The sequence below is a fragment of the Strongylocentrotus purpuratus genome, unplaced genomic scaffold (genome assembly GCF_000002235.5).
Source record: "Strongylocentrotus purpuratus isolate Spur 01 unplaced genomic scaffold, Spur_5.0 spur5_scaffold_10, whole genome shotgun sequence".
Taxonomy (NCBI): Eukaryota; Metazoa; Echinodermata; class Echinoidea; order Camarodonta; family Strongylocentrotidae; genus Strongylocentrotus; species Strongylocentrotus purpuratus.
The window spans coordinates 12,218,718-12,236,897 of record NW_022145595.1 but is presented as its reverse complement, the minus strand read 5'-3'; the positions used below and the strand labels follow the sequence as shown (position 1 = coordinate 12,236,897).

The window sequence follows — 18,180 nt, the reverse complement described above, 5'->3', positions numbered from 1 at the left end:
TTGGGGACTCTCCTTACAAGGACTGCTGGTGTGACCAGCTGTCAAAAATTATATGTGGATACCTGGGCCCAGTCTTACAAAGAGTTGCGATTGATCCAAATCAGTCGCAAGTCTTCCAATCAATCGCAAGTTTGCAATCTCCTATCTCTTATGTACATAGTTGCGATTGTTATCAACTCTTTGTAGGACGGGGCCCTGAACTGGCTATTGTTCCGATTGCAGAATATATTATACAAAAAAACAAAATCTTACTGAGGTATGCAGGACAGAGTTTAGCCATTCGACTCATAGCATCAGCAGCGTACTCCTCTCCATAGTCCCGCAGTAGGATGTAGAAGATGTTATTCTTAGATCCAGACCCTAGTGTGCTCTTGTCCATGGCCCCACACATCAACTGACTGTTATGGACAACTATGTCTGGAAGGAAGAATACATCACATTCAATCTTGTTGATTATGGCTTTAAAGTTCATCCCCATCAATCCACATTTTAGGATTACAGGGGAACTTGGCAATATTGATAACTCCATACTTTTTCATTTTAAGTTTTTCCTTTTACCTAGTCAAGCATCGCTTATGATTGCGGTCTCCTGCACTTTTTCAACAGATAGTTTGGACAATACTTAAAATTTATAATAATATCTTTAATATAGAAATATTAAGTTTCGTTATCATATACGTTTATATGTTCTTTGTTATTCTGTTATAAATTATATTTGGAAAAATGCAGAAATCAAATCAAATCAAAAGTCATAAAAACAAACAAAAACAAGCTCTAATTTTTGTGGCATGTGCACACATTGTCTACTTGTTGAATCACTTGGCATATGCTACACATGCCCAGCTGTTAAGTTGGTGAAATATTAAATCTTTTTGAGTAGATTTTCTCATAGCTTCAGTCAGTGGAGCAGTTGCATAACTGTTTTTACTCTCCAGAGGGCTCTAAACGCTGGTCACTGGAAGAAAACCTCTCGGGAGACCCAGGAAAACTTGGAGGGAAACCATAGAAGAAGATGCCAAAACATCTGGTATCAGTCATATGGATCCCACAGACAGGAAAGCATGGAAAGCAGCCATTAAGGAAAGGTGGGACAAATGGACTTTAAATGCTGATGATAATGAGTCATAGTTAAAATGACAATCGATTATTCTCTCTTTAATAGAGGCAAAAGTAATGGGAGAGCAAAGGAAAGTGGAATAAGAATAAGTAGAAAAAAACATATATGTACCTTTTTGAGCAATATTAATTAACAAAAGAAGTTTGAGTAATGTATCATTGGTAAACTTATTATTGGGAGAACAAAAACAGGACTGTTGGTGAAGAATTGTATACAGACCAAAACCTTACAAAGTTTTTAGCCTACAGATAGGGACAAACTTACAAGAATCATTGACACATAGGTCCTCTCCCGAGGTGTAGTTCTTTCCCTTGGCTCGTAGGTTAGCCTTCACATCACTGTCCGAGTTGGGTCTGAGAATTAGACTAAACACCTGCTTGCCAGTCCACAATCTAACAGGCTGGAATGGAAGAAAAAGAGGACAATTTTGTTTTCTATTTATAATAATAATAACAATAGCGGAAAGCTATATTGGCAAGCTGATATACTATTCAATGGCAGCCAATATTATACAAATATTGAACTCACAATCCAGTCCACAATCTTACAGGCTGGAATGGAAGAACAAGAGAAACATTTTGTTCTATTTATAATATTGATAATAATAGTGTCTTGTATAGCACTCATGTCTGGCACTCCATTATAATTATCCTGTAGTGTGTAGTGGAGTTTATTTTTTTAATTACCTGACTGCTAAGAAAGTATAAATACTTGTTAGTAAGCAATCAGAGGACCTACAGCTTTAGGTCCTCTCTGAGAGACTTGGTAATGCCTTACCAAAGGGCACTAGCGCATCGCCTTGGTTTCGAACGCGGGTCGCCCAATTACAAGACCATTGCTCTACCGACTGAGCTTTAGTACAGCTGCTATTACACAGCTGCTATTACAGCACTCTAGCATTTCAAGGAACTGATTTCTGCCAGATACCTACATTGTATTTACCTCACCTGGGTCAAGTGTGGCAAATGTAGATTAACGTCTTGCCAAGGGACATTAGTGCTGTGACATATATTAAATTTCTTACTAAAAGAAATATTTAAATAGCAAAAATTAGCAATTCTAACCACGCCCCTCAAGGCAGTCAATATTGTATATTATTACCTGATGTTCTTCCACACTTGCATAATAACAATGATAACGCTCATAAATTATTTTTCACCTCTTCCCAGAACTCGACCTTCTCTTTAATTACCACATTCTGAGTTATTTCCCTACCTTCTGTATAGCTGGAGGAGGTAGTGTGATTCTCATGTTGGTTTCTTGGCTGGACAGCATTGCTGCGACGAGCTGACATGCTCTAGATCGATCAAAGAACACTTCCTTGGAGGTCAGCAGATAAGCACCTGATAATAGAAATACAATTAGAATTCAACTACCGGTACTTAAAGGTATTGTTTAACAATGTTTCCAGTTTTACAAATCTTAGATGTATGGCCCTACGTGTTATCAGTGTCTGTGATATGGTGTAATATTGAAGCCCTAACAAAATTGCGCTTCAAAATGATCATGAAGTGCTTAAAAAAAGTAAAAATCTTTGAGTGACCAGTTTTACCATACTCATTTTCCCCAATAGACTGTAGTCTTATAAAAACTGTTAGGAAAAACGAAAAATGAAATTTCGATTTCCAATCATAAATATCTTGATAATCGGACAGGCGATTCCTGACTGACCTAAAGGTTTATTATTATGATGGCAGCATGAGCTAAATCCAGGATTTTGTTCCAGAATCTGAGGCAATATTACCAAGTCACTTTAAGGCTTGCTCATATACGCCCCAGTAAAATTAAGCTGTGGTTTACAGCAGTTTTTTTTCAAAGAGTACTTAAAGGTAAAGACTAATATATTGCCTATCTATTGCCTGTTGAGAGATACAAATGCACGTGTCGCGCACGTGTGTGTAGTCCCATATACATCTTTCTGTGTACAGTGCTTCTAACTTTATGAAGACTTGGCCAAATTTCTTATCATTTTGATGATTCCAGAACCTTGCAGTACATCTATGCTAGATGATCAACCTTCTCTGATCGATTTCACAACGTTTCTTTCACAATGCAATCGCATGACCATAACTGGTCTTTAGCTTTAACATGTGCCAATCACTTGAGGAAAAAAAAATTGTTAAATGCTAGAATGTATCAAATCAACCCCCAAAAGCTTTACCTGGCATTCTATAGATAACAGTTACGGAATATGAAGAAAATAAAGGAGGCAATAGAACCATTGGAGTCACCTCTTGCCCATAGTTTCAACCAGAACCTCTCAAGTCAGTATATATTTGTATACTATATTTCCAAGACAAACTCGCTCTCTGTCAATCAAATGCTACGATTTTAGTAGCTTATAACAAAAACTGTCATTTGTCACTGATAACAAGTTCTATGAAACAGGGACCGGGTTTCGTTCTCGTTGGTATGACTGAGGTGTCCTTCATGATCATCATTTACCTGTGATGAAGTCTTGTATAGCAGCAATCAATGGTTCTCCGTTCCTGGGTGTGACCAGATTGGACTTGACCTAAAACAGTGTGAAATACAAGTTTTGGAGGCCATCACAATCATAATAATAATAATAAAAATATTCCGCTTTTATATAGTCCTTTATACAAATATCTCTACCGGTAAGCGCTTTACAGATATACTATTACCCGGTCATTGGATTCAATATTTGCCCACACACACTGTGTGCACAATCTCCACTCCCTGGGGAGCATTCCAGCCAGGCGTTACTTGACGCTCAAAAACGGTTTGACCAACAATGACATGGAAATATATTCTGCATACTTGAATAGATTTTAGATTCAGGAAAGTGTCTATTTATCAGAAACTCGAAATTACATTAGTGTCTTCATCTTTTGATTGATTTTCGATTTGATGTCTATTTATTCCATATACATCAACATAATAACATTTACAATCTTACAACTTTAAATGTATGATAATGACATGGTATATACAGAAAAGGGATCATCTTAAGCATAAGCCTGAAGCGACGTCCTTTCGAGAATGATAATCAGAATACATACAATATGAATCGATGCATAAAAATTAGGTTAGGAAGGGGAAAAAGATGGAAAAAGGGCATGGGAAGAGAAGGGGCAGAGTGAAGCAGGGAGGGAGGGAAAGTTCATTCATGAAAGTATCAGGAGTATATGATTGTATATCAAGTCAAGTTGTGCATGTATTTCTGCATCTTAAATCCCCTATTTGATGAAAAAAACATTTGATATAAATGGAAAACTGGATGAATCTAGAATACAAGTATAAAGGAATAAAAGTATTTACCCTTTCATTATTGCACAAAAGCGAATCAAAACCTCATTTTCTGCACCCCTTCAAATTAGGGGTCAACAGAGGTCAAAATTGCCGAAGTTACAGTGACGACATAACATGTGGACCTGACCGTTTCACCTATATAGCTGAGGTGATAAGCTGTGCTTAATTAATGCAAAGTCATTGTGAATATGCGTAGGTCGACAACTTCTGATTTCCAAAGCTTTAGATTTCGAGTTTTCATAGAGCTGATGTTCCGCTGACAGACACTAAAATGGCATATAATTGATAATATTGTAATCTATGGCTTATAAGCTTTCCGTTGATATATAATTCATCCATTTAATTTTTAAGTTCGGATATGGTCTTTAAGTATGGAGCTGGCCTTCGACAGGACTTTGGCCTCTGTCGGCTCCTCCATTCTAAATTTAGTTCAATCTCTCATCCCCCTTTCTCGCTTATGTAAATGTATATAGGTATATATTTATGTGTATGTGTTCATATCTTGTATTATTGGAAGTAAATTTGAATTTACTATGCTTGCAGGGATTTGAACCATGGTTTATATAAACCGCCTTTGTTGGATAATTCTTGCCCCGTTCGTCTTTTTTTACTCACCCCCATGAGCGTAAGAGCCTCCGCTTTTGCTTCTTCGGTCTGAGGTAAATGCAGGTTCATCTCGTCCCCATCAAAGTCGGCATTGTACGGGGTACACACACAGGCGTTGAACCGAAAGGTACGGAACGGCTTCACTCTGGCCTACGTCATGAATAATAAACACAATGAATGAATTTCATTTAAATAAACTAGATGGTGTCACAATGGTGTTCGAGTATAAGACATGTAGGCAGTTCCTAATATTTCGTTTTCATGAAATGGATGTTATTCCAATATAATATTGTTAATATGGCTAACAGTTCTCTAGTTGCACCTCTAGAGATGCCTTGCGGCACCCGGGTTGAAAAACACTGTAGTATGGAATACAGGATTGAGGCTTTAATCAAAAGCATAAGCCCATAACTTGTCTGAACTAAGGATCTCTCACTTCATGAAACACTGAGGACTTTAAAGACGCATAGACGTTGGCTCTCATGGGGAATTTGACACTGTTCGGGTGTTTACCCAATAACAGATGTTGTCAATCACCAGAATTAGCCTTCAGTTTTATGACCGATAGACCCTTATGTAATGCTTTGCTTTTCCTTCACCAGAAGACTCTCTGAGAGACTAAGGGGTATTTCTTGATTGGCCTACAGGTTTGCTGTGTGCAGACTTGTACACCCATTAACGGTATTTCCACTAAGTCTGGAGTCAGCGAATTATGGCCTTCTGCACATGGAAACTGACGGCCCACCCACTTTAATAATAATAATAATAAGGTATTTATATACCCCAAATTGCATATTGCCTCTAAACGGTTTAGAAGGAAAATAGTAGTCTATGTTTACAAAGACTGACAGAGAAACGAGACTCCATCAAAACTATCAATGAGAGAAGAGACAAAATAAACCCATAATAAAGAGATATAAAGAGAGAAAAATAGTTACCTTATGTGCCATGATGCTAAGCTTATGAAGCGACGGTTGACGATTGAAGAGAACAATGTCCCCATCTATCAGATGTCTCTCTACCGTGTCACCATACTGCACACAAAATGAGAAGTTAACGTTCATTATATCATTGATTATATTTAGGATTAATGAAATCCTGTTTAATGATTGGTCAACATAGCATCATGTGACCAAACATAACATTGCTATGATGTTACCGATAAGAAAAATGTGATATGGATGACGTCATAGATAAGCGATAGATCGAGATCAATGTGGTATCGGGCCGGTCATGGATTCTTCGGTGACAGAAATTATTGTTATTAATATCAGTATTAGTATTTTTATGACGGTTGGTTTTGAAAAATATCTAACAATTACACCATGTACTATTTCAAGCCACTAGTGAAATTATGTATTCCTCGGCGACAGAAATTGGTATAGTTTTGTGATTACTTTGTATATCAACCATTACCCAAGGTCATGTTGAGGGTCAACGAAAACGTGGTAGGCCTAAAGTTTGATGGGCTGAAGGAATAAAAGATTTACTGGCATGAACATCTGCACAGCTCATCGCTATGCCCAGGATAGAAGTGGTTTGAACGTCATCATCAATAGGGTCACAAAGGGTCAGTCATGTCTCGTAGGATGACGGTGATATCAACCATAGCTACTTGTATCTAAAACTGACAGCTGTTTAAATACGACACCAGGGGAGTGTTTCACAAAGACTAAGATAGACTTTAAGTTGAACTTAACTATGGCAGGCCTTTCATGCCACTAGTTCCTCTAACCATTCCTGGCATTGGTTTCTCAAGGGACGTACCAATCTCGGTCACAAATCTACAGAATTTATCTTTTTAGATAGTTCATTATTGAAGGAAAAATTGTTATCTAAAGATCATAATTGAGAGACCAATGATGAGAGCAACCAGTGGCATGAACGGCCATTCTTAGTCTTTTTGAAATGTCCCCCAGTTATAGGTTGTCAATATCAGTGAGGGGTACATGGAGGTCCTGCTGCAGCATGCTCCTTCAGAACATGCTCAACGGTCTGAATTTGACCACACGGGTGGACACAGGTCAGAGTCTTTGAGACCCCAGGGTCCGTCTTATAAAGAGTTGATATCAATCGCAAATGTACATAAGATATAGGAGACTGCAAACTTGTGATTGATTGGAGGACTTACGATTGATTTGGATCAATCCTAACTCTTTGTAAGACAGGGTCCAGAGCTTCATGCTATAGCTGACAATGGTTGACCGTTAGCTGCAGGTTTTGCAAGCTCTTAAGAGGTACCCAGGGTGGACATACATGCATCTAAGCTGTGCATTTTCACATTGAGCCATGTGTTATAACTTTTTGAGGAATGGTAGGATAGAACGATGCAAGGTCACATGGTTTCATTTGACCAATTAGATTGCTTGCATTCTAGAACCCGTTCTATAGAACTGGGGGGAGTTTCACAAAGCCTTTTTTCAATGACAAATGACAAAAATCAGTGACAAATCTGCAGATAACCAATCAGAAGCAAGGGTTTCACTAGCTTATAACGAAAACTGTCATCGTCACTGATGACAAGTTTTGTTAAACATCCCCCTGATTGGTGGAAGGTACTGTCATGTCATACCTTGAGTTCTTGAGCCATCTTTTGTCTGTTGCCATACTTCAGAAACCTGACATTTAAAAAAAATAGTTAAAGAGGAGGTTATGATGGTGAAACACTATACAGATCATGATTCTGAACAACATTTGTGATAAAGGATGTATAAGATAAGGTAGACATATTCATGACATTAATAGTAATTTTGATGAAAAAAAAAAATTTAATTAAAAAAACTTGTATATTTTCAGTCTCTTTATAAAGATGATAGGTAAGATGCATTTGGAATTTTGGATAATTTAAAATAAAATCATACAAATCTTATTGCAACACATGAAACCAAATTAATAATGACAACAGCTGATTCGGCCATAAGAAGTAGGCATATCTGAGATTAGTCTTTATAAAGCAAAGGTGCTATTACATTTAAGAAAGCAGGATAATATACAAATGATGCATGTTAATGACTTTATTATAAGATCTATCCGCACTCGAGTTGAGGCTATAGGCATCTATAGGTACATATACAGCCTAACGAGAGCAGATAGATCCTGCAATTAACGAAAGAAAACATGTATCATTTGTTTTATACGACAAAACTCCTAGATCCTTAGTATTTGACTGAAAAAGAATTCATCTCAAGATTGTTTCATGTAACCATCTCTGATAACTTACTGTACCGCACACACACAGATAACCTCTATGCGTAGCGCACACACACTAACCTCTATGCACACTGCTGCGCATTGCTAACTTAAAAATCGTTGGTAAGTAGTGGAAACTATTGCATGCTATTTTAAGTAGAGAACGTGGGATAGTCTCAGTAAATTAATCCTGTGTGATACCGTTTGACCAATGATTTGATTAGGATCTAGGAGTGGGTGGCATAATTCAGGATACGCATACATGCCAACATTTGAAAATCAGAAATCTGTACAAATTATGCTATTTTAAAAAACAAGAGGAGCAATCCTAACTCTCCTATTCAATACTACAGACAAATTTGTACAGGAAGAGGAACACCTGCATTAAAATGATCATTATCTTCTCCCAAAAAGAGGAATGTTCCTCTTTAATCTGAACAGTTGGCATGTATGGATACGGATCAATTCTCTGTTGACCTGTCAGAGATTTCTTCAGCTTACATTTTGTTCTGTGTATGCCTCTGGTGGATGAAGTTGGCTCCTGGATGAGCATCGCAACCGTTCATGACAAGCTTCCTCATCAGAGCCATGTTGGACTTGGTCACCTTCTCAGGGTAGGTCAACAGTTTGGCAACCAGCTCGGGTACGGCCACCTGAGAATCACCAAAACATACAGTTATGTGAAGTGATACCTACTACAGTATTGAAGATAAAGTTGAGATCTGGTCATGCGATTGCATGGTGAAAGAAATGGTGTGAAATCGATCAGGAAAGGTTGATCATCTAGCATATAAGTATTGGTGTGTACTACAAGGTTCTGGACTCATCAAAATGATAAGAAATTGGGCCCAGTCTTGGTAAAGTTACAAGCAATGTACACAGAAATATGTATATGGGACTACACAAACATGTGGCATAAAAATCTGTGTCAATCTTTTTGTAGTTACATGCCATATTTAGAATATTAAGACATTTAAAGTGCCATTCTTTTCAGGGAACATTTTTTTATCTAACGTTCTTCCACACTTCCAACGCTCTCAATTTATTTGTCACCTCTTCCCAGAACTCACCCTTCTTTTTAAACTTGGTGTACTTTCCCTTTTCTTTGATGTTCACATTATATACAAAACAATGATATAACAAGGAAACGTGAGAAACGTTACTTCCAAATGAGGTGTTTACAAGAGAGAGAGAGAGAGAGAGAGAGAGAAAGAGAAAGAGGGAGATAGAGAGAAAGAGAGAAAGAGAGAAAGATAAAGAGAGGGAGAGAAAAAGAATGAGAGAGAGAGAGAGAGATAATGAGGAAGAGAGAGAGAGAGAGATAATGAGGAAGAAAGAGAGAGAATGAGAAAGTGAGAGATAGAGAGAGATAGAGGGCACAAAGTAAGAGAGAGGAAGAGAAAGAGAGAATGAGAATGAGAATAAGAGAGAGAGAGAGAGAGAGAGAGAAAGAGAGAATTAGAAAGAGAGAGAAGAAAGAGAATTGTCACCCAACCTCATCGATTCTCAGGTTAGGATCGGGAGAGATGACGGTCCTGCTGGAATAGTCCACTCGCTTGCCAGACAGGTTACCACGGAAACGACCTTGTTTACCCTTCAGTCGCTGGCAGAATCCTCGAGTAGGCTTCTTGGGCTGAGAGAAGATTGAACATACAATAGGCCTCCTTTAGATATGACTTGGCAAAACTCTTGTGTGTTTTTTTTTAAATGATGACGTATGCTTCACATTTCTTATAACACAGAGATCAGTGAATGCAGGAATTACATATTCATTAAAAACATAATCGAAAATAGTGAGAATTTCTAATTTTAGTACTTTTATTCACAATCCTTCAATTCCTATCTTTTACAGCGAAAATCCCCGACTGCGTGTAGAGTGAATGAGTGCGCAGACAGGGAAACCTTCGCGTTTGCAATGTCAAAATGACACCACTGACTTTTCTTGTGAAAATAATATTGTTCTTGCTCAGATTTTCGACCAAATTTTAGGCACACTTACTTTCTAGAATTTAAGGAATAAGATGAGATGAAGCATAAGGAGAATACAAAAGTTGATTCTAGTCAATTTCAAGCGAAATGTTAGGTGTGCAGACATAAGGCTGCCCTTCAAATATACAGTCAAACCTGCTGTAGTGACCACCTTTAAAAAAATACCACCTGTCTATAAAGACCACATTTTTTGTTTCCCTTGAAAAATGGTTTCTCATTTAAACATGTACTACAGGAACATGTGCATAAAGACCACCTCCCTATAAAGACCCCTTTTCTTGTCTCCCTTGGGTGGTCTTTATAGGCAGGTTTCACTATACCTGCATATTGAGTGGTAATCCTGACGTCTCACTGTTGATGTACAAAGCACAGGCCAGCTGCAAGAAATCCCAGTCTTCCTGTAACATTCAAATCAAAACAAAGAAGATAAGAGTTAAAATAAAAGATTTTTCACACAAAATTTGTTGGAACCTAATGCATACCTTCCAAAATTTTACAGCCAAAATAGATATGACAAATGAAGAACTCATGATCTGTGACTTTTTTAATCCCATCATTTGATACTCAAAAATAATCACAATGATGCATTTTGACCTGTTTTTGATACATCCAAAAACGATTAAATGTAAATCGTGTAAATTAAATCTCTCTTTAGATCACCAAACAATGTTACGTAATGGCAGGGTTCCTTATTTTTTTTATTTATTTATTTATTTTTTTTTTTTTTGGGGGGGGGGGGGGGGGGGGGTCCGGATTTAAGTTTTTACACTCTGTATACATGAGCCCTATGTAAAAATTTCAAAATGTAGGGGGGTCTGGACATGGATTTTGGTCATTCAATGGCCTGTTAGTGTAGAGACCAGGTGAGGGAGACAAGAAGTATAAGATTTCACTCACCAAATGAGCAGAGTATTGAACCTAGGACCTACCATGATCATAGACATCTTTGCTCCTGCTCTCCTTCTCTTCTGGATGACATCATTGATGAGAATGATCTCCGTTAGCTTCACTGTCAAATCATCCTCGTTCCTTTAATATTTAAAATAAAAAATTTAATTAATTATAAAGACAGGAAATGAAGGGCTGTCATTAATTTTGTCATTTTATATGCAAAACACTACATATTCTCTGCGAAATACAAAAGGAAACGGCTATCTTTGAATTCTTTTAAGAAGATGCTTAAACGTTGTTATGAAGTTGAGCGGATTCTTTCTATCAAACGCAATAAATTTGTTGTATTACTTCATAAATGGAGACATGTGCAACTGATGTAACAATGTTTGTTTAACTGATATGTCACAACATGTACTTTGTTCAAATCTATTGTGTTGTTCTTGCTCAAAAATGATTGAATAAAAATGTTCTTTGGTAAAAAAAAATTAAAAAAGAAAAGAAATGAAGAGCTGTCATGGTCTAGTGGATATGTCGCTGGACTGTGGATCACAAGGTTCGCATTTCCAGTCCCACTGCAGCACTAATCTCCTTTGTCAAGACATTAATCTACATCTGCCACTCTCCACCCAGGTTTTTAAATAGGTACCCGGTAGGATGCAAATGTTAATGTAGTTGGATTGGCATGTGTACACTTGTGCAACTATTTACACAATCTGTTTGAAATAAGTTATTACAAGTCAACGCATAGCATAGCATCCCCTCCCGTGTACACATGGCCTATATTTAGCTATTTTTGCATATTAAATGAGCTATGACCAACTCCTAAATTGAACTTAGACTGTGTTTTGATACCATGTACCTTCATATCAAATTTCATTAAAATCTGTCGAACATTACTAAGTTATCTAACGGAAACCAACAATAAACCATACAATAAATGCATCAATGATTAAATGTTATCAAATAATATTCTTCTTCTAGTAGATTGTTTATGTTTGTCTAAAGCTATTTTGTGATCAATAATTTTTAATCCATTACACAGAGTATTCCAAATACATGCACCAGAATATGATACAGACTGTTTTGATATGTTTGCTCTTAAATTTTGAAACATTACAAATGTTGTGATTTTCATTGGTTCTTTCTTCATATTGCCGTTTTACAAGTGTGAAAATCGTACAGTGAAGCGTTTCACAAGTGCAAAAAACCTTCAGAGAAACATGTATTTACGTTCCAGCTTTGAGATCCGATACAACCGATGGCCTGATACAGAGAGGTGGTACGAGGAGACGTGTCAAGATGAGGTCCTGAGGACGACTGTTTTCAGAGTCCATACAGAGCAGAGGAATGTCCTATATCACAGAAAGAAGAACAACATTTACAAAGGTGAACTTCTAAAACAGCCATCTGTATACATCTGGAATTGTATTTCTAAAATTACGGGATGTGGGAATTTAAGATTACTCACGTTTCAACGGAATAAAAAATTGTGGGAGAATCATGTTATTTAGTCCTGCCATTGTTGCTACTGCTCATATTATTTTCTATGATACTAATGCTGTTGCTACAGCTGCTTCCTACTACTACCTACTACTACTACTACTACTACTACTACTACTACAACTACTACCACCACTTCCACCACTACTACCACTTCAAATACTACCACTACTACCACCGCTACCACTACCACCACCAACACCACCAATACCACTACTACCACCACTACTACCAATACCACTACCACTATCACTACCATCATTACCACTACCACTACTATTATAGCAGTAGCGACAGTTAGTATTCGACACAAGATTTCTCCTAATTTCTACCATCTAGATATTTATTTTTCGGCATAACTTACCTCATTAGGAATTCTCTTCATCAGTTCTAATACCATCAATGGATTCAAATTTTCCTGGAAGGAAAGTCATAAAATAAGAATTCATTTATACCGCTCTCCTATTCCTTAAAATGGATATATGCAGATGGAAATGTCATTAGTATTTCATGAATTGAACCATTTTTCTTTACAAACTATTTGTTTTCACCAACAGATTGAATATCTACATTCATCTTTTCATGAATTTCAAGATAGACGGCGCTATAGAAATGCCTATTATTATTATTATTCCATCTTGAGAGTATTATTATGTGAACAGCATTCACTGGCATCCTTCAACAAGCCCACAGCCCCTCCCTCTCCCAATTCAGGGCCCTTGCTTCCCCTTGTTTGATAATTGTTCGGTGATACCAATTTAAAAAATGTGAAAACCTTATTTTTTTCAAAACTTCTTCCCTGTTTGAGATTGTCCTGTAGAGGACCAACAGTAATCCCATGAGAAGAAGACTTCGGAAAGGAAAATTTGCCCAAACTCCCCCCCCCCCCTTTAACGAGCCCACCGCCCATCAATGATAGAGGGGGTAACAACCTTGTAACACCCAGTGCCATTGATTAGGAGAGTTTGGCCAACTTGGTTTCACTCTGTCACAACGTGGCGTATATTCTTTTGTTTTGTGCTTGCCTATCAAAACAGTAGTCGCCATATTGTGACCAACTCAAACTGGGTTGGCCGAACTCTGTGTATAGATGGCTCTGGTAACACCCCAACCCCCAATTAAGAATCGACACTTGCTTGTGAGACTAACCTGTGCTTTTGGAAGTAACGATTCAATGTCCTTGTTATGCTCTATGGCTGTATCGAGGGAGCTCTGGAACTGCTTGAGGACCTTCTCAGGGTTCTTACGATTCACCTTCCATCTCTCATGGATGATCTTCAGAGGACCACACTTCTTGACAGGTCCTAAGAGTTAAAAGTAAAAAGAGAAAGGAAAGGAAAGGAAAACATAGAGGAAGAAATAAAGGAGAGTCAAAAAGGGAGAATGGCAGAGAGAGAGAGAGAGACAGAGAGAGAGAGAGAGAGAGAGAGAGAAGTGACAGAGAGAGAAAGAGACAGAGAGACAGACAGAGAGAGAGAGAGAGAGAGAGAGAGAAAGGAACATAACAAAAGAAACACCAAATATATATATAATAAAAGAAACAGCAACAAGTACCCCAAATAGTCTCAGGTTTTTTATTTAATTTAAACTCATTCTACTTTCATCTTCTTCCTTTTCTTTCACTTTTCCTTTATTCCTCTAAATGCCATAACGGACATATTCTTTTGATGAAGGAATATGTTAATAGTATTTCCACTAAGGTTGACACATGGTACTATTGAAAACATTCCGTTGTAAATGCTCACTTACCATGGAAATCTACAGAGAATGTCTGACCTTTAACTTTTCAGATGTAAATTCAGGAGTTTTGTGAGTTTTGCTTAAAGCTAATAAAGCAAAGCATTTTTTTTCTCCTACCTCAACAGAATCTACCTATACCTTTCATGACTAAGCTAATACCAAAAATAATCAGAAAAACTCTATTCAACGGAATGATGGTATAGATTACAAGAACATAGACTGTAATAATCAAAGATAAACATTGCACGATCCTCCCCCTCTCACATGGTGCAACCGTAAGCCTACTATATAAACATTGTACCATTATAAGAATTGCACTGGAAGCAGATCTGATTCTTGCGAGACTTTTCATGAATCTTCTTGCGTAATCCTCTCTTCTGTAGGTAGCTGAGGTTGGGGCGTCGTAGAGCATCCACAAAATTCTGATGATTTACATCATCCAAGAGGATATGGCCACAAGTCTGCAGGTTGAAATATACATAAAGGTACATATAACAGCAGGTCAATACTGGGGGTGTTTCATAAAGCTGTTCATAAAGTTACACATGACTTTACGAACGACTTAAATATGAAAAGCCAAATGGGATGCTCAATCATTTTTAACTGCATCAACTAAAGTTGAACTGTGCAGAGGTAGATTAACATTCTTATTATATCAAACAAAATTAATGCAAAGTATATTTTTTGCCATAATTTGATTGAATTTGATTGTCATTGGAAACAGTCACATTTTATTAAAACATCAGGAAAAACTTTAGGCGTCCTATCTGGCACTTCATATTCAAGTCGTTCGTAAAGTCATGCGTAACTTTACGAACAGCTTTATGAAACACCCCCCTGGTCATATTAGTAAGTAGTAGTGACACTTCAATTAATTTTAAGCCCAGGGATGTAATAGCCATGGGGAGTTTGGGGAGTTTTCCCCCAGGCTTGCTCCATATTTTGAGGGCCAGTTAATATGGGTCGAGGGAGCCGATCACGATGAAATACCCAAAAGGAATTTCAGTCCTAGTCCACTCCTGTTTATGTCCTGAAGCTGACATGAGTAATATCTTCATAATCTTATCTTGGTCCTTCTTGTACAGATGTATATGATGTCGGAGAAATCTTTCAATTGAATATTCATTGGTGCTTCTGGGAAGGTCCAACAGACAGAATTCAGAAACTTTTAAAAATATGTCAGCCACTCTTCCTCAATTCATCTCCTCACTCTTAAAGCATCAGACAACATCATATTCACTTCCATCTGCATCAGCTTCTTGCCTTATCATTCCCGAATCCCCCCCCCCCCCAAAAAAAAAAAGATGGCTTCAAATCCTTTCAATATGTTGCCTCATGCCTGTGGGATAAACTCCCTGCATTTCTAGAAAATAGTAATTCATTTGACTTCTTCAAAAAACAAAAATCATACCTCTACAATTCTAATTAATTTGTTGATTGACTAAGGGACAACACCTTGTATCCCCTGGAAAAGCGCTATATAAATCAAATTAATAATTATTTTTAATATTATTTTGTTTAAATGTCAACACCAGAGGACATTTATGGGAATGATCTCACCTTGCATATAGCCTGAAGTATGTTCATGACCAGCTTAAAGAAACCGATGTGAAACACAGGCAACTCCAGATCGACGAATCCGTAGTGACCTACACAATCAGAGAGATTCTTCTTACATGTCTGACATGGGTTCTCCTTCTCACTCGTTCCCTGTGGGAGAAAAGCAAGAAAATTCATTCAAAATCATCATCAATTATCAATGTCAGTATCTTCCCTCTTATGAGGGGTTACTTACTTTCGCCATGATGACACTTCCTCCCTTCTCTTCTTCTTGTCCCCCTCATTTAGACAAACTTTACTGCTTTCTTTCTTCACCATATCTTTCCCTTAAATCTTTGTTCTTCCTTTCCCTTTTATGCCATCCACTTCAGGATCCCATGCTCTTTCCACAGGTTCATCATCTCTCCTCCTCAACACATGACCCATCCATCTCAATCCACTTCTCTTTACCACTTTCACCAGTTTCTTCCAGATCCAACCTTTCCATGAGCTCACTTGGATAGAAATAGCAATAACAGGTAAGAGGGAGAAAACGGTGATTCTCTTTTGCATGTTCAATGGTTCATCCACACAGGTCTTCTTGCATGAAGGCCTGAATTACCCAAACATCACAGTGTGTTCTTTTAATAATAATATACCATACTTATAAAATGTACATCATACATATGACCCTATGCGCTGTAATGGAGAGAAGGAAAAATGATAAATGCTAAGCATTCTTCAGGAAGTTGTCAATTAATATTGGCAGTTACTTTTAAAAAGAAACATTTTAAGATGTATGTATGATGCTTATTCATTCAAGAACAAGAAGTGTTTATCTTTTTCATTGTCATGCTCTAAAAATAAAACATTATTTTCACACTTAAAAATGTCCAGTAATTCCCAACTTACCATATGATGGTCCAGGACGCCATATGGGATTGGGTTGCGGGTATCAGGTTGATACAACTTGTTGCTTACAACATGAATAGTTGCTTGTTGCCGCATCTGCTCGGGTGACATCAGGCCAAAGCAGACATGGCTTCTACAAATGTTCAATGGAGAAAATAATTGTGAAACACTCTCAAGTCAAAGCATCTTCATATAGTCAATGAGTCAAACATGTTTTAGTGGCCACCCTTTTATAAAGACTGCCTGTCTAAAGTGGCCACATATTCTGTTTCCCTCTAGACAGAAATGTTTGTTGTAGAACCCATCTACAGTGGTCAATTTCTATGTTTCCCATGTGTGGCCTCAATAGTTTAATTTAGCCTATAATTGATTACCATTACCTGTCATGTCCGTACTTCTCCTATTGTACTTTTGTTTATTTATCATGTATTTCATCTTTTGCACAAGTTGCACCTTGAGCATTTGATTGTCAAGTGGACTTGGCACCTTACAACTAAATACAATTTAGTCACCATAATTTCTATTTTCATTTGCTGTCCAATTGAGTCTTGAACATGACGGTTGAGTTAGTTTTTGTGAAATCAATTCAGCAAATCATGATCAGATCGACGAGTTCAGACATCACCATGTCTTCTTTTTCTCCTCCTTCTTAATTATCATCCAACTTCATCTTCTCCTTCATTGAATCATTCACTTCTCTTTATTTCCATCATCTTAATCTTAATCCTTATCATCTTCTTCTCCCTCTTCTCGATCTCCCTCATCCTTCTTTTTATTCCTCTCCCTCTCATCCTTTTCCTCCTATTTCAGTCATCATTTTCTTTCTTCTCCCTCTTTTTTATCACCCCGCTCTCTTCTTAATTGAGTTTGACCAGTTTTTAAAGTAAATGCCCGTATTTCCTCTGCATTTCATCATCCTGTTTTTATCTTCGGTCCCATACATTTCAAATCATGTTTGATAAATATCTACAGAAACTTGTTTGATTCTTTTTCGTTAACTTACATCTTTCGAGCCACATCTGTTTCCCGAAATTGCTCTTTCACCATCTTCAATTTCGAATTATAGCTCTCTTGATCAATGAAAAATGGAGAAAGGATAATTAGGCCATCACAAAACCATCTGCAATTCAATTTCTCTACGGCATCGTCAGCGTGCCAAAGAGGATTAACTAGCAAAGATTAACTACATAGCATACGCACACGTACACACTAGGGAATAAATCGTGGCTATAGTCTTTATCAATACGTTTCTTTAGTGCTTTTTCTTTCTTTTCGTTGTTTTGTTTGGTAAAAAGCATAATCGTGATACATTTCATTCTAATAATTAAATTTTTTGCCAGTACTAGTACCAGTTCTAAGGAGGAGAATAAATAGAGGTGCAGACAAAACTTGAAAATTATCAAATACGATGAAAAGTTGAC

General features: G+C 37.3%; 1 protein-coding gene across 2 annotated transcripts in view; it reads right to left on the bottom strand.

Annotated features, from left to right (window-relative positions):
- Positions 1–17,935, bottom strand: part of LOC576264 (DNA-directed RNA polymerase III subunit RPC1) — a 39,186-nt gene extending 21,251 nt beyond the window's left edge. For both annotated transcript variants that reach the window (XM_030979523.1, XM_030979524.1), the window contains exons 1-18: positions 17,763–17,935; positions 16,760–16,892; positions 15,869–16,018; positions 14,610–14,769; positions 13,718–13,872; positions 12,933–12,986; positions 12,299–12,420; positions 11,104–11,203; positions 10,495–10,572; positions 9,681–9,818; positions 8,687–8,838; positions 7,569–7,614; positions 5,935–6,030; positions 5,006–5,146; positions 3,563–3,632; positions 2,333–2,460; positions 1,382–1,517; positions 253–417 (exon numbers count right to left, since the gene is read on the bottom strand). In XM_030979523.1, the coding sequence (XP_030835383.1) occupies positions 253–417; positions 1,382–1,517; positions 2,333–2,460; positions 3,563–3,632; positions 5,006–5,146; positions 5,935–6,030; positions 7,569–7,614; positions 8,687–8,838; positions 9,681–9,818; positions 10,495–10,572; positions 11,104–11,203; positions 12,299–12,420; positions 12,933–12,986; positions 13,718–13,872; positions 14,610–14,769; positions 15,869–16,018; positions 16,760–16,892; positions 17,763–17,806 (2,068 nt within the window). In that variant the 5' untranslated portion in view covers positions 17,807–17,935. The remainder of the gene's footprint in view (positions 1–252; positions 418–1,381; positions 1,518–2,332; positions 2,461–3,562; positions 3,633–5,005; positions 5,147–5,934; positions 6,031–7,568; positions 7,615–8,686; positions 8,839–9,680; positions 9,819–10,494; positions 10,573–11,103; positions 11,204–12,298; positions 12,421–12,932; positions 12,987–13,717; positions 13,873–14,609; positions 14,770–15,868; positions 16,019–16,759; positions 16,893–17,762) is intronic.
- Between the last annotated feature and the right edge of the window lie 245 nt (positions 17,936–18,180).